Source organism: Dipodomys ordii, unplaced genomic scaffold (assembly GCF_000151885.1).
Source record: "Dipodomys ordii isolate 6190 unplaced genomic scaffold, Dord_2.0 Scaffold10, whole genome shotgun sequence".
Taxonomy (NCBI): domain Eukaryota; kingdom Metazoa; phylum Chordata; class Mammalia; order Rodentia; family Heteromyidae; genus Dipodomys; species Dipodomys ordii.
This window is the reverse complement of record NW_012267226.1, coordinates 24,468,875-24,492,869: the sequence shown is the minus strand read 5'-3', so window position 1 is coordinate 24,492,869 and position 23,995 is coordinate 24,468,875. Positions and strand designations below refer to the sequence as shown.

The window sequence follows — 23,995 nt, the reverse complement described above, 5'->3', positions numbered from 1 at the left end:
ACCACCACTGTCACCAACACCGTCACCAACACTGCACCACCACCATCATCACCACTGTCACCAACACCGTCAGCAACACTGTCACTAACACCATCACCACCACCGTCACCAACACCGTCACCAACACTGTCACCAACACTGTCACCACCACTGTCACCACCACCGTCACCACCACCATCACCAAAACTGTCACCACCACTGCACCACCACCATCAGCAACACTGCACCACCACTGTACCACCACCATCACAACCAACACTGTCACCAACACTGTCACCAACACCGCACTACCATTGTACTACCACTGTACCAACACCATCATCACCACTGCACCACCACTGTCACCAACACCATCACCATTACCGTCACCACCACTGTACCACCACTGCACCACCACCATCAGCAACACTGTCACCACCACCGTCACCACCACTGCACCAACACCATCACCATTACCGTCACCACCACCGTCACCACCACTGCACCATCACCATCAGCAACACTGTCAGCACCACCATCACCATCACTGCACTGGGAGGGGATGGAAGGGCCGGGCTGCACTGGGAGGGGGGCAGGCAGGGGGGCTGCACCAGGACAGGGGCCGGGAGGGGACGGGCTGTTCTGAACCGTTACCCCGTCTGTCTGAGGGAGATGTGATTGCTTCAGTAATGCAGAGGCCGAGGCCTGGCCAGCATCCACCCAGGCAATGACAGACGGCACCACGTGGCCCCACCACGTAAACCACACCCTGTCCACACGCACGCTCAAACACACCACACTCCTTTCGTGTGCACACAAAAATCAAGCATTTAAACTCCTAGAAAATTACAATAGAAAAGAAGCTGTGATTGGTCAGCTGCCCTCCTTGTCCTGGGAGGAAACGTGTGTTGTTTTACATCGAGTCGATGCACGAGTAACGTAGGGTGAGAAACCACCGAGCAAAAGGAGAGAGCGAAACGCATTCAAAGGGCGCAGAACGGGAACTCACAGCGCGTTCGTGATGGGAATTAACATTGGCCGGGGTGAGAAGATTAACGTGAATTAACCAAGCTTTGGAGTTGACATGACTGTAGCATGTGATTGTAGAAGGGTTTTACCAAAAGAAAATCATTGCTGATACAAATATATACCTTTGAAAAAGTCTTCATTTGCAGCACAGGATCGCTGCTCCTGGCTGGTATTTTTCCATTAATAACACACAGACACCCAGATGGGGTGTACCGCTGCCTTCCCCTGGAAGAGGAAGATCTCAGGGAATGCTTGCAGTGTTTCCCGTGGCTGTCATAACACCTTGAAAAAAAAAGGTATTCAATCTTTTTAAAATTCTCTCCCTCTACATGATTTCCCAAATCCAAAAGGGAATAAAAGACAAAATCCCCCAATAATTATTTCAACAGATTAATCTGAACTTTTCTCAATGATAAGGGATTCGTATTAAAGTCTCTCCAGTTTCTGTGGGGCAGAATTTTTACTAGACTTCGTACAGAACTGTTTGACCTACTACACGGCCTTCCTTCTACCATTTCATCTCACATGCGTTTGTTATCGCGCGGCCATGTCAAAGCTAGAAATATTTTGTTGTTCATGGAGCGTGCAACCTCAAATAAAATACACTTCTTGACAGACGCCACTCAGACGTGTGTGCAGGAAGACTGGGAAAGGCCACCCCGAGCAGAAAACAGAAACAAACAGCCCACCGGCTGGGCCTTCAGAAACATTCCTGTTCACTGGCACCTGTCATAAAAGTCAGCGCCTGCCCTTTAAATATTCACAGCTCACTCCTGGCGCGTGGACACATAGCCTTGGGGTTGGAACATCAGAAATCAAATGAAATTTACTCCATTTGTGCCTACATGGAGTAAACAGAGCATTATAAATGCAATCCTTGGCACATGTGCATGTTATATGTAACTGTAGCACAATTCCAAATAAAACCATGTTAAAAATAATCTATAAGGGAAGCCAGGCACGGTGGCTCACGCCTGTCATCCTAGCTACTCAGGAGGCTGAGATCTGAGGATCACGGTTCAAAGCCAGCCAGGGCAGGAATGTCTGTGGGATTCTTGCCTCCAATTAGGTGCCAAAATGCCAAAGTGGAGCTGTGGCTCAAGTGATAGAGCACCAGCCTTGAGCACTGAAGCTCAGGGAAGCACCCAGGCCCTGAGAAATGTTTATCACTCCCGTATTACAGATGGGAGAAGCAGAGAAGAGAGGTAGAACGCTTGACCAAGCTGCAGTAGGTGGCAATACCTACTCAGGAGGTGCCGGGGAGTGAACTCGGGCCTCGCCTTGGCTAAGGGCGCTCTGCCAGAGGAGGTGCTCTCCCTGTGAGCCGCCCCGCCAGCCCCTTCCACTGCTTTGCTTTTCTAAGCAGGGCTGGCGTGGACGTCACGCCTCGGCCTCACGCTTCCCTGCCCGCCACGGTGCCTCCTCCCCAGCTCCCGTAGCCAGGATTGCAGGCGCGCACCATCCACCAGCCCTTGATTAAAAATAGTCTTGGGCACCTTCAGGCCCAAGGTGGCCTCAAACCTCCTCCCACGCAGCCGGGATCAGAGGTGTGAGCCACTCCACCCGACCCAAACTTCTCTTTGTAATGAGACATCTCACAGTAGGCGTCCACACGGCCTCCAGTCCATGTATACGCCCATGCGGTCAGGTTTAGAGGCGGCGAAGAAGTCCTTGAGCCTGGCCACACTGTCCATTCTCTTGCTCCTACGTGACACCATCCAAGTCAGATTGTGTCGCCGCTCCGTAAGTGTCCCAGGTGACCCACAGATAACAACTCCTGCAGACCAGCCACCATCACCGGCGCCCCAAGACCCCGCCATGCTCAGAGACGGGGAGAGAGATTCTCGCTATCTTGTGTTCTCCATAAACACTGCCAACCTCTGCATCAGAATAAGACAGACACACGCTCACACCTGGGGGTCACAGGACAGGAAGACGCTCACACCTGGGGGTCAGATGTCAGGAAGGAGTTCACACCTGGGGGGAGTCACAGGACAGGAAGGAGTTCACACCTGGGGGTCACAGGACAGGAAAGAGTTCACACCTGGGGGTCACAGGACAGGAAAGAGTTCACACCTGGGGGTCACAGGACAGGAAGGAGTTCACACCTGGGGGTCGGAGGACAGGAAGGAGTTCACACCTGGGGGTCAGAGGACAGGAAGGAGTTCACACCTGGGGGTCAGAGGACAGGAAGGAGTTCACACCTGGGGGTCACAGGACAGGAAGACGTTCACACCTGGGGGGTCACAGGACAGGAAAGAGTTCACACCTGGGGTCACAGGACAGGAAAGAGTTCACACCTGGGGTCACAGGACAGGAAGGAGTTCACACCTGGGGGGTCACAGGACAGGAAAGAGTTCACACCTGGGGTCACAGGACAGGAAGGAGTTCACACCTGGGGGTCACAGGACAGGAAGGAGTTCACACCTGGGGGGGTCAGAGGACAGGAAGGAGTTCACACCTGGGGGGTCAGAGGACAGGAAGGAGTTCACACCTGGGGGTCAGATGTCAGGAAGGAGTTCACACCTGGGGGGAGTCACAGGACAGGAAGACGTTCACACCTGGGGGGGTCACAGGACAGGAAAGAGTTCACACCTGGGGTCACGAGGACAGGAAGGAGTTCACACCTGGGGGTCAGAGGACAGGAAAGAGTCTCCCCTCCCCGGGGGTCACAGGTGCCTCACTTGGGTGCAGTGTGTCACAGCCGAACCTTTTCCCCCGTGTTCCCTCCGCAGAGCCCAGCGCTGCCCCCACAGACGTGCAAGCCACCAGTGTGTCGGTGTCAGAGATCCTGGTGGCCTGGAGACACCTTGCGGAGAGCCTGGGGCGCCCACAGGGATTCGAGGTAGGAAACCGGGGAGTGGTTTCCCCACAGCCCACGCTCCCCGCTGGCCTGGCGCCCCCACCGCCTCCTTCCGGAATCTGGCTCCGGGTTGGGGGGACGCCAGGCTGCTTTGCTGACGCGGCCGCTGCTTCCCTGCAGCAGCCAGAGCACCACGCAAAGATTTCTTAAAAGAGACGGAACTAGGCTGACACAACCCGGGAATTCTAGGTGAACAAATGGGGTTTCATTTGAGGCAATTGCGAATGGAGTTTTTTGGTTTTTTCTGATTTCCCTCTCTGCTTGTGCTTTGTTGATACACAGAACAGCTACTGGTTTGGGGTGGATTAAATTTGCTACTATGCCAGTTATCGATCATAATTAGGAGCTTGAGATAGAGGCTTTTGAGTCCTCCAGATACAAGATCGTATCCTCTGCAAATAGGGATAGATTTCTTCTTTCCCTATGTGAATCCCTTTTGTGTCTTTTTCTTGCCTTCTTGCTCATTGCTTTAGCTAGGAATTCCAGAACTATAGAAAAAGAGTGCAGAGAATGGACATTCTTTGTTATTAATTTTTCACTATTATGATGTTGGCTGTCGGTCTGTCATGTATAGGCTCAGTATTTTGGGATGTGTTGTCTCTATTCCTAGCTTTTCCAGAGCTTTTAACACGAATGGATGTTGGGTTTTGTCAAAGGCATTTTCCGCATCTGTTGAGATGATCCTGTGGTGGTTGTTCTTGGCTCTGTCGATGTGATGTATTACCTTTATTGGTTTACACATGTTAAACCAACCTTGCATCCCTGCTTGATCATAAAGTATGATTTGTTTATTACTTGCTGAACTCTGTTGGCTATAATTTTATTGAGGAGCTTTGCATCTGTGTTCATCTTTTGTCATTGGGTCCCTGCCTGGTCTTGGGCTGAGAGCGAGGCTGCCGAGCTTGGGTCGATCCTTCTACTTCACAGAAACATTTGGAGAGGAGTGGAGGGACCGTCATGTTCATTTGTAATTCTTCCTTTTCCTCTGTTTCAACCTCCACCAAGAGAAATTCGGCTGGCTCTCTGGCGATTCGAACAGGACTTAAACTCTTACCATGCTTCCCGGGTTGAAACGTCTTTTTGTTGGGTTGGCACCTGCACGGATGGCTGGCGTGCGGCTGTGCAGCCTTCAGACCGGCTGCACATCACCCATGTGCCCACTGCTCACGCAGTTCCCGGAACTGGAGCGCGGGGCTGACTTTCCCTGAACAAGCCCGAGAGAGTTTTCACGACGTATTGATGAGCTGAGAGAGAGGCTGAGGCTGCAGACACTCACCATGGAAAGCCTGGACATGGAGATGCATGGCGCTGCCAGCTGAGGACAGGGGGCGCGATTCAAAGTCGCAGTGTCACAATTTACGGAGCAGCTGAGCTCCACAGATAAGCATGACCCCGAGGGGATTGCCGCCCTGGCGGGCTCCATCACACTCCGCCACGGCTCCATCACGCCCCACCCCGGCTCCATCACACCCCGCCCTGCCCCGCCCGGCCCCATGCAGGTTCCGGGGCTACATCTCGAACGTGCGACCCTGCGGCGAGACCGCATCCCGTGACTGGTCCGTACTGGACGCATAGAGCAGCCCCTCTACTCTCCAGGGCAGGCAAGGGCTTTCCTGAGCGCTTAGATTCAGAGCAATGTCAGTCTGGCCAGAAAGGAGAGGAGAAGGCCAGATCACATCACTTCCCATCGATTTTCCCAGATCAGGAAGATGACCAGAGAAATGGAGTTAGTGCAGGGAGAGGATCCCTTGGTGGCGTTCCTCCTCATCGAGCGGTCGCTGAGCATCAGGCACTGGGCTAGCACTAGACGGACAGACGTGGAAAACCTCATCCTTCTCCCCAAATGCAGCGCTGCCGCTGGAGAGGTTTATGAGAAGTTAGTGTAAGCAAAGGGAATACCCGAACAATGCAGTTCTTACTGCACAATGGTCCCGGGACCACTCGGCATCTGGGTCCTCAAGTGTCTCAGGTTCTTTGTGTGAACAAACACTTCTGTCCTTAAATACCTTCCATTTGCCTCACAACCATCAACAAAATATCTGCACTGATTGAGAGAAATGGGAAGGAGAACTTTTCAACACCTTTTCTGCATGTGGCATGCTATGTTCTGAGTGCAGAGCAGCCTCCCGTGCTTACGGGTTAGTCTGGTTGTTTTTTGTTTGTCTATGTTTTGCAAGAGAATGAACTGTACTTCTACTTTCTTAGTAGTTGGAATCATTTAAACACTAAGCAACCGTGCAATTTTTTTATCACAGGGACAAGTGTTGTACCCTTGTTTCAAGTCTGAACTCTTCTGGGTCTATTATTAAGAGGAAAAAGGAAGGAGAAGGGAGTTTGACCCATTTTCCACGGCACCGGCGCCCTAGCTGCTGTGTCTGTGGGCAGTGTGTGAGACTTGGTGTTCTTTTCTAATCTTCCTGTGGATGTGTGATTCAGGACTTCATTTCAGACATGTCACTACAGCCATTTCTACTTATGGATTGCACCAAAAAGGCACAAATTGTATTTTGTTTTATAAGTTGTGGTGAGAATTTCTTAAGGGACAAGATGGCTGTTCTCACTCATTATGGTCCGACTCTAATCATTAGAGCAGGAGGCAAAAACAAATGGTGCTGGCCACGTCTGACTATACATAGCTCATTCTGGGCAGATTGCATTCGATGCGTTTGTCAGGAAGGGGAAACGGATTGTCAGATTCAAGTTCAAAGGGAAATGCAGCTAAAATAAAGCCAGTTACTAAAAGGCTGAAACAAAGATGCTTTTCTTTCCCATATGGTGGGGTAGCAGATGTTTTAGAGTCTCATGCTTCATTATGACTATATGAACATAAGAATATAAAAAACTAAACCGTAAGAGGAAAAATAGGATGACAATTCTATTACTTCTTTCTAGAAAGTCTGTGTACTCTGACTTAGATGCTCACATTTTCTCTCTCTTTCTCTCTCTCTCTCAATCTATCTCCTTTATTTTCATAAACTATGAGACTGAAGCCATGGATTTTCAAAAATCAGCAAGTCAAAAATATAGTATTTCAGTCATTCCCCTGTGAAACAATTCATTAACAAATTAATTACTCTTTTTTCTGTAATTCTGGTTTTTTTTTAATGGTCACAGAGCTTGATTTTATTTTACCTTCAGTATAGCTAAATTTTTAAAAAGCATCAGTAAGTTCACTTTAAAAAAAAATCAAGGATACAAACACAGTTTTCATGGTCCCAAAGTGATTCCAAAGTTCTTTAGCAGTCTTTTATAACAGACTTTTCATATTATGCTAGATTCATGGAAGGAATGTTTTCAAGCTTCTCTACTAACATTTTGGAACTGAAGCCCTTTATTTTTTAAGAATATTCAGCTGAGTAGATTGTTTTGTCACAAAAAGAACCACAAAGGATCGGTGGCTCATTTTTCATATTCAGAAGCATTTCCAATTTCCCCTCTTGGATATAGATGTGAACTCACTATGTCACTTTTAAGGAGGTATTTTTTAAATTTTATTGTAAAGGTGATGTGCAGAGGGGTTTCAGTTACATAAGTCAGGTAATGAGCACACTTGTTTTTGAACAGTTGAACCCCTCCCTCATTTTCTCCCAGTTTTTCCCTCCTGACCCCTCCCTCCCTAGTCATATAGTTCATTTCCAACATAGTGTCTAGTGAGTACCAGTGTTGAATTGAATTACCCTTTGTCCCACCATTTCTGTAATTCCCCTTCCCTTCCCCAAATCAGATAAAATTATATACAAGACAAAGGGTGCTGAAACCAAAACAGTGACAACAGGGAATAAACCAAAGGAGAAAAAAGAAAGAAAAAAGAACTGCAAACAATACAATTTTAACAAGCCTCTTGTTTCCATTTCTTGGAACTAGAATACGTCTATAAATCTACAAATTAATCCAATGGATTGTAAAAGACAAACAATTACACTTGGATATGATTAGTTAAACAGCACTCTGAGCATTCCCACACTGAGAACAAAGGAGGATGTTCTTAGGAGAGGATCACAATGGCTCAATAGCTATGTGCATATGGCCACATAAAATGGACCGTATCAAAAGGAGGTGTTTTCTTATCCTTTGTCCCGGACCCCTGTGGGCTCGGCAGCCACCTGCCTCTTCCCCTCAACTCATAGTGCACATTTATGCAAAAGTAAACTTGCAAATGGCAACAAATGCTTCATTACTTTAGTGGACATTTTCGTAGGACAACCCATTTGCAACCAGTTCTTCCTGAGGAAGTCTGGGTTTACATTTTGATCTGGTAATGCATCTGTGACAGAGCAGACACAGACCAAAGCCGGCTTCTTGCACCAGGAAAGGAGATGGCTCATGACGTAGCTGCACACCTTTAGGGAAAGCACCACCGTGCCTCAAGCACAGATTACCGTTGGCCAGTTGCCTACTTCTCAGTGAGGAGGTGATTGCCGAAAGGTAAGGCTTCAAAAAAATCCACAGATGAAAGTGCATACATCCCCAACACTGCCCAGCCACTGGCTGCAGAGTTCATACCGGACAGCCACAGCCGCATGTAAGAGACAGAGCCTGACAGGCCCGGGCTCCCCGCGTCTGCACGCGCCCCTCTGCCCTCACACCGGCAGCCTCAGCCACGGAGCGGAAGGATCACACGGAGGTTTCACGTTGTACATTTTCCCGCCACATTCTGCGGGTCTATTCCTACTGTTGTGTGCACACGTAGCCCATGGCTTCTCCTGAGCCATGTTGCAGGCGGCTAGCTCCCCTTGCTCACACTCACGGAGGAGGCGTCTGGAGTCCCTGTGTCACGGGAAGGGGGTGCCCAGAGCACCGTCCACCTCCCCCCGAAGCCCCGAGTTCACCGTCAATGGAGCGCTTCGCTTTCTACGTCTTGATCTCTGTTAGTGTAGGTGTTGAACTTTTCTTTACTTTGGGAGGCACAGAACGACAATCATCTCTGTTTCTAATTAACGTTTCTCTCTAACTTTGTATTATGAAGTGGAGTCGACATGAGGGGCTGTTTGTCTGTCTTACCTAATTATCCATTTATGAACAACCTCCACTCAGTTTTCCTCAGCAGCCACATCATTTCATCAAACATAATTTTTAATTCCTAAAATATAAACTTAGAAAAAATAACGTGCTAGGTGTACATAGGTTGGGAATACGTTCTCTGTGAAAAGAGGGGAAAGTACTAGGATTTGAACTCAGGGCCTTACACTCTACCACTTGAGCCTTCCTTTTCCATTCCACCAGATACAGCAACTTCCAACTTTCTCTACCACAAAGAAGAGGGTGTTTATAGAGGAATTCCAACAAAATAGCCACAAATACAACTCTTCCTTGCTCTAGTTTGAACTTCTCGGGGGGAACTCTACCCTGCTTTTGAATGTTTCCCAGATTTCTGCTTTCTCCTCTGGACAGATTCACTCATCCAGATTCCTACCAGTATTTCTTTACTGTCCCTCAAATCTGTACTGGGCATGTTTGTATCAATAGTTTGTATTCTCCTTCCCTCCCTCTCTTCACCCCCTTCCCACCGTCCCACTGTCTCTTTCAATCACCAGATCACTTTGATTAAAAGACAGTTATAAATGTTGAGTCTTCCCAAGGAAGTAGTGTTGGCTTTATCATCTTGCTTTTCTGGTTTGAGGGACCACTTCTACCCTTACTGTGTTCTTCTTTTGACTTCAACCATCTTCAGATCGATAGGTCTATGGTTTTCAGCTTCCGTCCTTTTCTAATTAATCTATTAGGTCTGTGGTCTCCAGAACACTTAGTCTCTAGCATTACCTAATATAATTAAGTTCATCCCAAGATTATGATTTTCCTGAAAGTATTAACTTTTATTCTTTTAATTAACACGTGTTAGTAGACAGGGTCACAGGTCATCGCACAAACACTTGATATTACATCAGTTGGATTCAAATGATTCCAGAATTTTCTTAATCAACGTGCTCATTTAGAACGCTTAGGAATGTGAAGGAAGTTAATGTGTTAAAGATTCTTACTAAACTAAACGCATTTAAAAACAAAATTATATTTGTAGAAATCATCTTTTTTTAGAAATTAACATTCTCAAAAATAAATATAAATTTATTCAGTAAATGGTATTCATTATTATGGTCTGTTGTATTCTAACCTTCATTTCATATCTTCTAATCATTATTGGATTGCCTCATAAATATTCAGAAGTTTAAGCATTATTTATTTGATTTGATTCATTAAATTGTGTCCTTCCTTTATGACAAAATTGCCTCTGGGCACAAAGCAAGGAATCAGCCTGCAACCGTACCAGCCCTCACATCACTGAGCGTTGATTGTGAATAGTCAATTTAATAACTGGACCCACAGCTAAACCCGGGAGATTAGGAACCTGCAGACCGACCAGATCCAACAATCCAGGCCTCCGCCAGCCTCCAGCCGGGAAGGGCACCCCCCCTCTTCCTCCCCCCACCCCCCTCTCCAAGGAGGAACAGGGAAAGTCGGTCACGTTTCACGGGGCACCTGCCGGTGAAGGACTGGGCGGGACAGTAGGCTGACTGACATTTCTGCTCTAGCCTCCAATCCCACCAATTGCCAGTTCCATGTTAGGGCTGGCAGTGCATCAGGTGGCCACACGTAAGTTCCCCTGAGAGCCCGCGGTCCGCGGCAGACACAGCTAGCCGCAGCTAGCCGAGGGAACTGAATCCTTCGGTGGCAGCCACAGCTAGCCGCAGCTAGCCGAGGGAACTGAATCCTTCGGCGGCAGACCCAGCTAGCCACAGCTAGCCGAGGGAACTGAATCCTCACAGTGCGCTGTTTCCTTCCCTTTCATCTCTGTGCAATGACCCAGCTGCAAAATCCCATTTTCTAGGTTCAAGCAAGCAGGGAAATAGCCTCTGGCCTCTTCCTTCTTTATCTTTGCTTCAGTGAAACAAACTGCACCCAGCCGGGCCCAGGCTTCTGTCTGTTTTCTGGAAGCCTGTACGGCAGCCGGCCCTCCCCTGGGTCAGCCCCAGAGCACAGCCCTGGGCTGGGGTGAGGAACTCCTCTCCACCACTCCGCCCAAGCAGAAAGAGCCGGCATCCCTGTCCTCCTAAAAGCTTATTCTACAGATAAGAAGACAATTGCTAAAGAAATCCTTCTAACTCTCCACACAGCGCACAAGAATAGTCTCTTCAGTTTCAAGAACATTTCTAGATTCGGGGGAGTGAGATCATTAGGAACACAGTCACCAAGATAAGACATACATATTGGAAGCTGTAAGGCGCCTGGGCACGCCTGGTATGGCTAAATACTTAAACCTGAGAAATGACCTGGAAGGAAATGTAAGTGAGTAAGAAAATGCTTAAGTTGGAAGGTGAGAGAGAAGATGGTGGATGCGAAGGACAGACAGATTTGGCCCATAAATAGGTGTCCTCGAAGAAGATAGAAACCTTGGAAGTAAAGCGTCAGCAAATGCAGAGTGAAAAGAAACAAGAAAATGCAGAGTTAAAAGGTCAAAGAAGGAACACTCACCCCAGGGACGCCTCCATCCTGAAGGACGGACCAATTTCACACACTTTCAAGGAATTTTAAAACCCAAAAGCACCCTGTTTGTCCCCCACAGCGAAGCTTTCCCCCGAAGTCATTTGATTCCATGTTCAAAACATTCATGATGGCAATACTGCTGGGTGTCGCACCCACCTCCAGGCCAGGCCAGCAGCTCTGGGGGTCCCCCGCCCCCCAGGCCCTGTCCAGTAGCTCTGGGGGTCTCCCGCCCCCCAGGCCCTGTCCAGCACCCCTGGGGTCCCCCCACCCCCCAGGCCCTGTCCAGCACCTCTGGGGGTCCCCCCGCCCCCCAGGCCCTGTCCAGCAGCCCTGGGGGTCCCCCCGCCCCCCAGGCCCTGTCCAGCACCTCTGGGGGTCCCCTCACCCCCCAGGCCCTGTCCAGCACCCCTGGGGCCCCCAGGTCCAGCCCAGCAGCCCTGGGGGTCCCCCCGCTCCCCAGGTCCAGCCCAGCACCTCTGGGGGTCCCCCCACCCCCCAGGCCCTGTCCAGCACCCCTGGGGGCCCCCAGGTCCAGCCCAGCGGCCCTGGGGGTCCCCCCGCCCCCCAGGCCCTGTCCAGTAGCCCTGGGGGTCGCCCCGCCCCCCAGGCCCTGTCCAGCACCTCTGGGGGTTCCCCCGCCCCCCAGGCCCTGTCCAGCAGCCCTGGGGGTCCCCCCACCCCCCAGGCCCTGTCCAGCAGCCCTGGGGGTCCCCAGGTCCAGCCCAGGCCCTGTGCAGCAGCCCTGGGGGTCCCCCTGCCCCCCAGGTCCAGCCCAGGCCTCTCCTGATTGGAGACACTGTGCCACCTGGTCGCCATCAGTTCTTCACATCCAGTAGGACCAATGATCATCTCTGTACCATCTTAAAGGAGAGCATCAACGGAGGAATGAGGGTGATTTCACGCACTCATAATTACAAGTAGTAATCATGGTGATAAACGGCAGCCAGGGACGCAGCTGAGGAGGGGAAGGTCTCCTTGGGGAAATGGTTGCGGAAGATTCGCAGTGACGCTGAAACTGGAGGCGGAGGCGAGGCCGAGGAGCGGGCCGCCAGCCGGCAGCCGCCAGTGGACTGGATTTGGGCGTTTCCTGGCAGGCTGTGTGAGGAGGGGCCGGTGCAGGACACTGGCGCTGGGGAGATGCAGAGATCTCGCGGCGTGGAGACTTGTACCACGGTGCGGAGTTTATTCCACAGGCAGCCCAGCACAGCCACAGTGCAGCGGAGCCCGCAGCGCCCCCAGAAAGCAGCCTTCCCCTGCTGCATCTTCCCAAAACACAAGTCTGACAGTGGCTCCTCCACCCCGACTCCTGCTTCCGAGCCTTCCGGAACTCGGCCTGCTTCCCGGCCACCGGCTCTCCCTCTGGGCTTCCCTTGGTGTGTCCTGCCCCTGCTCCCCTCCACGCCACACCCACCACACCCCTTCCCTCCGCTCTCCTGCTGGCTTTGTCTCCGGCAAACAATCACAGCCCCTGCGTCTCTATGGACTGGTCTCGGGACCGCAGCAGAACCAGGGCGCTTCGCGTGGCTCCTCAGCTTCAGCCCTCACGGTGCCCCGTCCGCAACCCGCCCGGAGCCACCCCAACCCCGTTCCTAAAGATATGCTCTAGGAAAAATAAGAGCTCTAGATTTCTCTCTAGGGCTCAACCTCCATTCAGGTGGCACAGGAGAAGTCTGTCCTCACAGTGAGTTACGTAACGGACATTTTATAGTTTTCTTGGGATAGTTCGTATTATGGCGGTTCATCAAAACATCCAGTAGTCAATATCTGGCAGTCCAGAATTCATACCGGTCTGTATTAGCAGCAAACTTTGTCATCTGTTATTCAATCCAACTCAGTTCTTTCTGACCATAATTGTATTTGAAATCCTGTGATGCCGCCAAAGGCTACTGGAGAGACAAGGAAGTCAGATACAGCAACTAGGAAGGAAAGCTAGCATTTGTTCACCCAACTACTTCTCGGCCAATTCTGCAGCTTGAAAATAACCTAGATTTTTTTTTTTTTGGCTAAAAAAATATGCTCAAGACCAAGCAAGATGAGCTAGCTCTCGAAACAAGAAATAATGGGGCCAGCAGCAGAGAAAAGATAGGATTCCAGGCTCCTAGCTTCCTAGCTTTCAAAAGCAATTTTCTGAAGTTCAGTCATTCAGCTATAATGTGCTTTCAATTTGGTGGGGAAATGGGGTTAAAAAATAGGATTTGACCACTTTATTAGGCTCCTTTCCTACGAGTCAGGATCAGTAAAGGCCTTCCGGGCAGGGTTCCGTCAGAAAGGATTGAATTACTGGAGTTTCAGCAACCCTGTTTATGACATACATTAAGCGGTTTGCAAAACCATTGCGAGTGGGACTGACGGAGCTGAGGGCTGAGGGCGTGTGAGGAGCGAGTCCCGTGCAGAGGAGGGGCGCAGCCCGCAGGGCGAACCCACCACGGCAGGAAGAAGCAAACACCCCCCTGCCCCGGGCTGGCCAGCAGGAAGGGCAGGGGCAGCTCCACTCCCCACACACGGGAGGAGAACCGAGGCAGAGAGGGGAGGGGGAGGGGGAAGGAGGGGAGAGGAAGGGAGGGGGGAAAGAGGACGGGCACTCAGAAAATGATCAGGAAAAGGAAAGAGGGAAAGGGAAGGGACGAAGGGCGGGAAGGGAGGTGGAGCTCCCCCCACCCATGTCTTAACATCGATGTTTCTCTGCATCTCACCCACGTCCCGGCTTGGAGGTGGTGATTCACCCTCCTGAGGGGTTACCCCAGGGTTCTTGCTTAGAAAATTCCCTTCCGCAGCTCCATGGCGGAAGCGGCGCTGTCCTGCCCAGCTCCCTTCATTGACCCCCGCACGCACAGTCCCAGCACCCCGCCCGGCCCTTCGGGTGCTGATGTGGGAACGGGGCACGGGGTGATCTCTTCCCAGAGCCGGCCTCCGGCATCTTCACCAGGACCCTGGTCCTGACCTCGTCTTGTCTGACACGTTGGCAGGTTGGCTACTGGAAAGACGCGGAGGAGGAAGGCACAGCAGAGACCGTCAAGACCCGGGGGAACGAGACCTTCGCGGTCCTGACCGGGCTGGAAGGGAACACGCTGTACCACATCACCGTGAGGGCCTACAACGGAGCGGGCTACGGGCCCGCCAGCGGCGAAGTGCGCGTGGTCACCAAGAAGTCCCGTGAGCGGCGGGCCCGGATGGGGGGGGGGCCGGGGGGACATGGTCCTCAGCCTCACTGGGTCTGTGGGGGGGGACACGCTCCTCAGCCTGGCGGGGGGGGGGACACGCTCCTCAGCCTCGCGGGGTGTGAGCCTGGGGGGGGGGAAGGGGGGACACGGTCCTCAGCCTGGCGGGATCTGTGGGGGGGGGACACGGTCCTCAGAGCCATCCCAGGCTCTGGAAGGGTGGGGTCAAAGAAGGAGTTTTGATCCCGCGTCTTGGTTCCAGGCTGAAATCTGAATTCCGAAAGCAGTCAGAAAACTTTGCATTCATGGTGGACAAAGGTTATCTTCCCCTGAAACAAGGCTAAGCGATTTCTGACACAGAAGGGAGATAAAAACGATTTGAGTTCCAAAGCTCAGTGGAGTAGCTATTAAAATGGCACTCTTGGAGCCAAGCCCCCTGGTGAGGCTTGGGCTGGGAGGAGGCCCTCGGCGCCCTCCACGCCCTCCCCAGAGGCTTTAAATGAAGACATGCATCTTGGATTCCTCCTCTGACTGCTCTCTCTCTGCCCCGCAGCGCCCAGCCAAGCTCCGAGCGGCCTCCGGTGGGAGCAGCAAGGCGCTCAGGTCTCCCTGGGCTGGGAGCCGGTCAGGCCGCTGGCCAACGAGTCCGAAGTCACAGGCTACAAGGTCAGTGCCCCCTCCACCCCCACGCTCACGTCTCGCGCTGGCTGCTCTCCTGTCAGAGAATGAGCACCCGCCCCCAGGCACGCGCGGAGACCAGGGCAGGCAACCCCGGCTGCCCGGTCCACGGCCAGGAAGGGATATGGTATGCTCCTCGAGGAGAAAGACCCACACGGGCCAGGCCCGGGCTCCGCAGACCCTCCGGACAGGCAGATGCGGAGAAGGACTTGGTATTAACAAAGATGCATGCTTTCAGCGGTAAGGCCAGGGCCTGGGAAGGGAAGTCAGGGAGAGAGACGGCCGTCTGTCTCCCTGCAGAGTTCTGAGCCTCCCAGCCACTCAGCCGGGCACTGACAGCAGCCCTGCACTGGGGAAAACACCGCCCAGCTTGCTGCTAGAAACCAGGTTTGCCTCTGTTTAAAATGTATGTGGTCCACCTATTGAATTGGCTTAATTTCAGATTCTTGTTCCACAATTTCGGCTTCTGTTTACCGCCTTCAATTCCAAGCAATTACTAGCTGGATATTTACCGTAGATTGGAAAACGTTTTTGTGGCAATATTTAGACTGCACACATCATCATAGGTGGCTTTTCTACCATCGGAGATAGTAAGAGTATCTGGGGTCTAACACGCTACATTCGAGAGCCGAAAGCAGAAGCCGACAGAAATGGAATACACATTTTAGGGCAAGCAGTTCTCGACACTTAAGACTGCCTGTTGCCCTGCATAGGGTAAGCCAGTCACACACAAGCCCCCAGACACTCAGATCTGTCCTGGAGCTCAGGGGCATTCAGTTTGACCATTGGGGTGGCAGGAGGTCATTTTCCAGATCCTTCCCTACCCTTCCCCCAAAGGCCATGTCCTTCTGATTTGTCCTCGACCTCAGAGCCGCTCCTCCGTGGTTAGGAGCCAGAGATGTGGTCCGTCCGGTTGGGAACCAACCTGCCGCCGTTCAGGCATAACACGGTCTCCCAGACGGGATGGGCAGAACAGAGCGAGGGGAAAGCACACGGCAGCGCAAGACGCCAGAACCTGCCAGAGGAGAGCGGACGTCAGGCTGCGGGCTGGGCGCGACACCAGCCAGGCCCCGCCCTCCGCCCACAGCTGCCCCCTCTGTCCACCGAGAGTGAGCCGCGGTTCTCAGCAATCCTGAGCATGGGGGGCTTTCCTTGCCTCGTGAACCCAGTTACCAACATGATAAATAGCCACGTTATCCTCACCTCACTTTTCCCAGACACACGGCTGCTTTCCTCAAGTGGAAAGGAAAATAGGCAGTAGATGCCAGAGGCCAGGACTTCACTGGAGGAAATGTCCACTCCCCACCAGAGCACACTCCCTCCCACACAGAAAGGGACCATCTGTCATCGAGAATTCAGGACAAGGGCTTCAGGCTGTCAACCAAGAACACTGTGTTTCTAGTCCACATCGACAGAACATCCTTTCCCGGACTTAGTCACCCACCCCCATTCCAGTCCCACCTCCACGCCGCACCTGTCAGCCCCAGCCGGAGCCCAACGTGTTCCGAGTGTCCTAGGAACCATCATTACAGACAGCCGCCATCTGCGGCCGCTCACCAGCAGCCCTGGCCTCACAGACACACGATCTGCATGGGGTGGGGTCTAGGTGATCTGTGGGCTGCGTGGATATGGGAGGTGTGGAGGATATGTGGGACAGAAGGGCCCTGTGAGGTACACGGGGTGCCTGGGGCTGTGGGATACATGGTTACATGGAATATATGAAACGTATCAGGTGTGTGGGTTGTGTGGGATAGAGGGGATATGTGAGGGGTATAGAAGGCATGCTTTAGATGGGATTTCCTCAGGATAAGGGATGCATGGGCTGTACAGGATTGTGGGACATGTAGGATACATGAGATGCAGATTTCTGTCTGTCCTGGGACAGACAGACGCGGTGCTTCCCAGCCGGCCTTGGATCCCACCATCCCCCAGGGAGCTGTAAGTCCACACCCACTCTCTCTGCTGTACGTCTTCATACGCCTCTTTCCTCTTATATTCATCCCCAACATGAAACACAGCCTCTTCCTGTGTCTCACCAATTTAAAGAAACTGCTGGATGCTGGTCCCATCTGAGTAAGGGCTCCACGCCACCCCTCATACCATCTGCATTCGATTGTGCCTAATATTTTTCATAGTAAAATTCCTTTAAAAAACAAAAATGGCCCATATGTCAAGTATGTATGAGGGAGACTTGACGGAAATGCTGGGGGGGGGGTCAAAAAGACAAAGTCCTTATACATCCATACATCTGAGGTGCTGGGGGGGGTGGGGGGGGACAGGGAGGGGAGGCCCTCACTTCAACACGGTCCACCCTTTTTATGTTTATACTGACAGACATCACTGGCAAAAAACTTCTTCTGTTTTTGGCACATTCCCTCCATGGTCTGTTACTGTACCACACACAGAGCATTCATGTCCAGATTGAGCCTCGGGGAACTGCAGAAAGCACGGAATTGTTTAGGATTTTATTTTTGGAAAATCCAGTACTCTCTGGTTTTTTCAGTATAATTTGAGAGCAGTCTTGACATTAGACAATTTCCTTTCTGCATAAATACAGCTGTCATGGAAACTGGTGATCTATCAACGTCCAGATTCTCAAAGAACTCCCCTGCCTCCTTGCTGTCCATAACTATTCTTAGCGTGTCTTGATGACGCCTTAGACTTCTTCACACTTGTCTTTTCTAAACTGGGATCTTAAAATGGGCCAAAGTTCTCTAAAACCATAAACTTAGTGTAACTTTGCCCTGAGCACACCTCTTGCAGCAGCTAGCATGGAGCCTTACAGACCATTGGTAAAGACTACGTTTAATCACAAATTCCTTTTGCGACCATTAACTGATGTTTTTCCATTGCCTCTGCCTTTTGTCCCCAAATCTCAACTGATCCATAAATTTTTCTTCAACTCTGGATTTTACAGCAACATTAGATATGCATTGCTGGCTGCGTTTTCCTTTGTCATAAAAATTGTAATTTATGAAACCCTAACAACAGTGTCCTCTACCACCGTCGCTCCCCTGCCAATCCTCGCCAATTTACATCCTTTCCCGTGTTCATAAATCTCATGTCTAATTGTCTCGTGTAGATGATCAAATTCTAATTCATCACAGAGCTAGTCAAACTCAGAAGCATAAATCCTGATAGAACTGTCAGTTATGAAGCATAAAGAAACTGCTATAAGCATCCTCCAGAAACCATTTCCGATTCCCGACATGAGTAGTACTCTGCACTGCCGCAGTACCACACGTGAGCCCGCACCACACGTGTCGCACTGCGTGCGCTGCTGTGTGTCTGGCCATGAAGGGCCTGGGGGGGAGAGCACACACGTGGCGTTCTCTGGTGGATCTGCTGCAGGTGCCCAATGCCCGGTAAATAGTAAGACTCCTTTACCATCTTGCATTTCCATCAAAGCTATGGTATCCTCCCAAAGGGTTTCAGTAAAGAGGATTTCAGATCATGCTGTGCTTTATGAAGTCATTTTCCTGCAAAGACCCCAAGTAAGTTTAAACCCATGGAAGATGAAGGGAATATATTACTACATGCAAAGAGAACCAAGAACAGCTAGGCTTCAGTATATGAAAATACTGCTTCTCTAAACTTTAGTTTCATGTTACTTTGAACACAATTTCCACAAAGTAGATAGAGATAGGAATATGGATAGATAGATAGATAGATAGATAGATAGATAGATAGACAGACAGACAGACAGATAGATAGATAGACAGACAGATAGACAGATTGATAGATAGCAAGTAGGGAGGTGGTGGCAGAGTGTTTGTCTTCTGTCTGTCTTCCCATCAGTCCGTCCTTTGGGATTCAGTCAAGCTGCCTCCCACCAGCCCCACAGCTTTCTCTCATCCAGCATCAGGTCTTTCTCCTTGTACCACCATGAAACAGGTGACATTATTTCAACCAAACAAGAGAGTGAATTCAGTTTGAGGAAAGTTAATGATTTGCCCAAATTTGCTCAGCAGAAAGGTGTAGAATATTGATTTTGCTTCTCTGGCTTTCTTTATAGGAAATGGTTTTGATGTGATGACCACGCCATTGCTATTTCCGCTGTGCACACAAGTCTTATTTTAGTAACAGCAATACTTAAAAGAGCATGCACACGAAAGGAAAGCATGTCAGGGGCTGCTACTTGACCGTTCTGTGCCGTCCAAATTGACACCAGCAAGAGCAGGAGAGCAGCCCAGTGAAGCAGCTAGGCAGCACGGAACACGGATCTTCACTAACCCTGCCCCCCACCCCCACCGGGCCCCAGGCTCCTGCGTGAATTCTCTAAATTCACTTATTGCTTAGCTTCCTGGTAGAAACTGGACAGTCGTGAGTCTTGGTTGGCGTTGGTGTTTGCATGCACGTAGGTGAGCTCAGGTCTGCCACCACACAGAGGTGACAAGAAAGCGTTCACTTAGCCACCTGCTGCTACCCAGAGGCCAGCTCCCCACAACGCAAACCACCACGGAAGCCACAACTGAACACAGCTCAACTCTCCAGCCATTTCCTATATGGCTAAGGATGTGTTGTTACTTAGCGGCTTTTCCCTTTCCTCCTTTCACACTCAGGCCCTCCTGGGACAGTGCTCACAGGAGAACCTGGCAGCAGAGCGCTCCGGCCGCTCCCTCGCTGCCACCTGCCCGCATCGCGCCGGCACAAACCCGGCCTGTGCTCCTGTAGGTGTATCTTCCCTCAGCTCCGTCTGAATTCTTGTCAAGCTGGTAAACCCTCTGTCTTTCGAGCCTTAGCTCCGGTACCACCTGCTCTGGAATTAACCTCTCTCTGTACCTCAGAGCCCCTGTGTGCCCCGACGGCCGTGGATAACGCACGTGGCATTTGCTCACATAGCTAAGCTCCGTGCGCTGGGCTTGGGAGGATGGGCGCTGCCGGTGGACGGCCACAGCCGCCGACTGTTACAGCAGCTCTGTTGTCCTCGCAGGTGATCTACAGGCAGGAGGGCCACAGCCACAGCGAAGTCATCGTCACCCAGAAGCCGCAGGCAGTGGTGCCCCTGCCGGAGGCGGGCGTCTACATCATTGAAGTTCGGGCGTCCAGCGAAGGAGGGGACGGAACGGCCAGTTCCCAAATCAGAGTGCCTTCATATTCAGGTAAGGCTGGGCCTCACAGGCCTCGCTTGATGGCTGTGATCGCTGCAAGGTGCTCTAAATCGCATCAGAACTGCGCAACAAGCGCAGAGTTCGGGAATGCTGAGATGGGTCTCTCCTGTTTCTCCTCTCTTCCTCCCATGAATTCAAGCATGGCAAGCCGCTCACCACTGCAGAATCTCTAGCTCGAGGCTGCTGTATTCATCAGGATGTGCCCATCTCTGGGATCCACCTGGCCTTCCCATCTCGGTACCAGCCCGCTTGGCTTTGGGAATATTGCCTTTAAACTGGCATTGCACTAGCTGATGCCTACCTGTCTGTTACCCTACTGCTAGACGACTTGATGCTTACTGACTTCCAAGCAGATTATAAACTTGATTGGTCATTAGTTTTGTGCCAGTACTGGGGCCTGAACGTAGCCACACCTCCACTTCTGTCTTTTTGGTGGTCAACTGGAGATAAGAGTCTCACGGGCTTTCCTTCCCAAGCAGGCTCGGAACTGAGTAGCTAGGACTACAGGCCTGAGCCACCAACACTCAGAGTGGTCATTTTCATTATTAGCACAGTTATTAAGTGTCTGCTTTTGCTGAGCCCTTGCTATCCATGAGATCATCTCAGCCTCCTAACAAGCACAAGGAGAGACACTTCTCCTGTTTCACGGAGAAACTTTAAGTGTTGCGCTATGCACCCCTATCATTAACTGGTAGGACCAGGGCCAAGCCCAGGCGTGTTGGTCTTTTAGGCCTGAGCATCGGTTCTTCTCTCTCTGCCTCAGGGGGGAAAATCACCAGTGCACAGTCGACGCTGCACACGGGGTCCGTGTCATCCTGGGCGGTGCTGGCCTCAGCCCTGCTGCTCCCGCCCGCCGCCTGGTGAGGCCGCAGCCCCTGGCCGGCTCCTCCACACACCTGCCACCAGGAGCCCAGGTGGAGACCCGTCCGAAGAGGAGCTTCGAACCGCAGAACCGCGGGTACACTCACACGGGGCCGCGGAACGCTGCCTCCTCACCAGGCTTTGCTTTGAGAGGACAACCCAGTTACAAAATATGCAGAGTGTGTGCGGCGAGCCTTGTAAGCAAAGGGGATTCCTTCAAATGTATTCTTAATTTTTTAATGCGTGGAGTCTGGCTTTCTGTCGACGGCTCTGAGCGAGCGCCCGCCTCGCTGGCTCTGTGGTCCGCAGCTCTGTTGCGGCACAGACCCCAGACTGAGAATGAAATCTCGCTGAAGACTGCGGGTCCAGTGTTTTCCCTTTCTCTTCCTCTGGCTATTCCAATTGCCAGACCAGAAGAGAGTATGAAAATACTTCAGTGGGGCGGCCCCTGCCAGGAGAGACGCACAAAGATGTTCTCAAGGAGAGTCTGAGCGCTGGGGGCGCAGCCAGGCTTGTCGGGGCTGCGCGGCCTTGCCCAGGGCGCGGGCCTGTCCCGGGAGGCTGGTGTGTGTTCCCCTTCGAGCACGTCATCCATGTAGCAGCAAACACAGCAAATGTTTATTTTTAATAGCAAAAGATAGTGTAAAGTCACTAAAACACAGGCTACCAGAAGGCGACACGTGCTACTGGTAGATGCAATGAACTTGGAGCAGAGCCTCCCCACGGCTCCACCTCTTGTCAGAACAGATTGTGAAGCGAGTCCAAGGCCTCCTTGTGATTGCAAATTAATGTTAAGGACAATGAAAATGTGTTGCACAAACAATGATACCTATATGTTAAGCCGGTGCTGGTGGCTCACACCTGTCATCTGAGGATCACAGTTCAAAGCCAGCCTGAGCAGGAAAATCTGTGAGACTCTTATCTCTAGTTACCTGGCAAAAAAATTCCCAATGTGGAGCTTCAGCTCAGTATAGAGCACCCTTAGCTTTTCTAGAGCAGAAAAGCCCAGGCCCTTAGTTCAAGCCCACATATTGGCACACACACACACAAATTCCGAGCAGAGCAAATAAATTTTGATTATTTTTGATAGCTCCATGCACAAATATGTCACTTACACAATCCTGCCAACTATCAAAATAAAAAGGACGTATTAATAAACTTGTTTTTCCTAATTAAAGGCACCATAATGTAATACCCAGGCAGACCAGCTGTGCATCCTTGGGTTCTGAGTCTTCAGAGTCGGTCACGTGAGGGGCGGCTGGGCTCTGAGTGAGTAGAGATGGTTACTGACAGCAAAGGGAAATTCTACCCATGCACAGATGACACAGAGGTTCTAGAACACTCAGGGTGGGCCTCATAGCCAAGGAGACACTCACGATACCGTGCTGTCCAGACAGCACCCGAGACGGAGCTCACAGTGACACCCACCTGAGAGCAAGAGCCCCCCCCCACCTCCCCCCATCCCCACCCAGTCCCTCCCACGGAATCCTAAACAGCCAACAAATGAAAAGGTACTAAGCTCCAGAGATGGCCCCAGAGGATGCTACCTGCCCTGTCAGAGCAGAGGTGAGGATTTCCAGTCCCCGGGCCCTCAGACTCCGCTCAGAGCCACCATGTATCTAGGTATGGCAAGTGCTCATTTTCTGTGGGAGGAGAATCCTATCCGAGAAGATAAACCTGAGCACTGGAGAGGTGATTGCAAAGCTGTGTGAGCCAGTAGACCGGAGCAGGCAGTGCAGATGGTGAGCAGTTAAACCTGTGACAAACAACAGCAAGCATCCTTCCCAAACGGCGCCTTGCGCGTGGATGGTGGCGAGAGGTGTTTAACCCCAGAATCGGGAGCTCTCCCAAGGTGCCTGTAACCCTAAGAATGCCAGTGCATCTGGAAAACCACAAGGAGGTGTTAATCATGGGAGTTTTTACATAGTAGGTGCAGCAAGCCATGTCCCTCTCTGTCCATGATATCCTCTACGAAACTGTTACAAAGAAAAATACTACCAATGTCTGGCAACTTCCAATCCACCCATATTCCAGACTGATTATAGATCTCGCACACACCCCGCCAGCATTTTCACGGACAATGCCCGAAGTTGCATTTTCCCAGAAATCAGAGGGGTGGGATGTTTTTACTCCACACACACAAAATGCGTATTTTGCATCATAAACCAATTGACGAACAATTTCCAGTGCTGATGGACTTGGGTATTACACGTTTGTTACTTTGCTTCCCTTACCACGGCCCGTTACGTTTTGGCTGCACAGCCGGGCAGGTATTTTCTTGGATGGCATCAAAACCACACAGTCTTAAATCACTAAAGAGACTGTATTTTTGTATAATGTCAATTGAACTACACAGAAAGCAGCGCTGCTTGTAATTAGGACTTTCCCGAGAGCGAACGCTTTGCAGCCCTAGCTGAAGGTGCTGTGAAGTGGGTGGAAACTGTTAAACATATTGTATACAATCTGTATTTAAACCATAGATACAGTATATCAGTGGGAGGCGCAGTCAGATAATAGTTCTGTGTGCTGTTCTTGTAACATTAGACCTTTTTAATAAAGAATTCTGTTTTTATTGACTTTTATCTTCTCTCCTGTCAGCTACGTAAATGACAGCATTGCAGGCAGAGCGCAGAAGCCGCGTGACTGCGGGTTCTGGTCCTGCACTGAACAGTCTCACTCTGCCTGGAGTCTGCATGCTGTTAGGATTTTAGGTTCAAAACTCCCCCTCACTGCCCAAGCAGCTACAACCTGGAAAGCTGAATTGATGTCCAAGAATAAAAGGAGCGAGGAAACCAGGGCACCTGGGATGAGTTTGGGGAGAAGCCTGAGTTGTCTCT

At 51.2% G+C, this 23,995-nt stretch overlaps 1 protein-coding gene across 1 annotated transcript in view; it reads left to right on the top strand.

Annotated features, from left to right (window-relative positions):
- The window catches only part of Cntn5 (contactin 5), a 376,198-nt gene extending 354,889 nt beyond the window's left edge, over window positions 1-21,309 (top strand). Inside the window, exons 21-27 of the mRNA XM_013009536.1 lie at window positions 74-504; window positions 2,657-2,764; window positions 3,744-3,853; window positions 14,317-14,503; window positions 15,062-15,174; window positions 20,120-20,288; window positions 21,061-21,309. Of these exons, the coding sequence (XP_012864990.1) occupies window positions 74-504; window positions 2,657-2,764; window positions 3,744-3,853; window positions 14,317-14,503; window positions 15,062-15,174; window positions 20,120-20,288; window positions 21,061-21,161 (1,219 nt within the window). The 3' untranslated portion in view covers window positions 21,162-21,309. The remainder of the gene's footprint in view (window positions 1-73; window positions 505-2,656; window positions 2,765-3,743; window positions 3,854-14,316; window positions 14,504-15,061; window positions 15,175-20,119; window positions 20,289-21,060) is intronic.
- The last annotated feature ends 2,686 nt before the right edge of the window (window positions 21,310-23,995 follow it).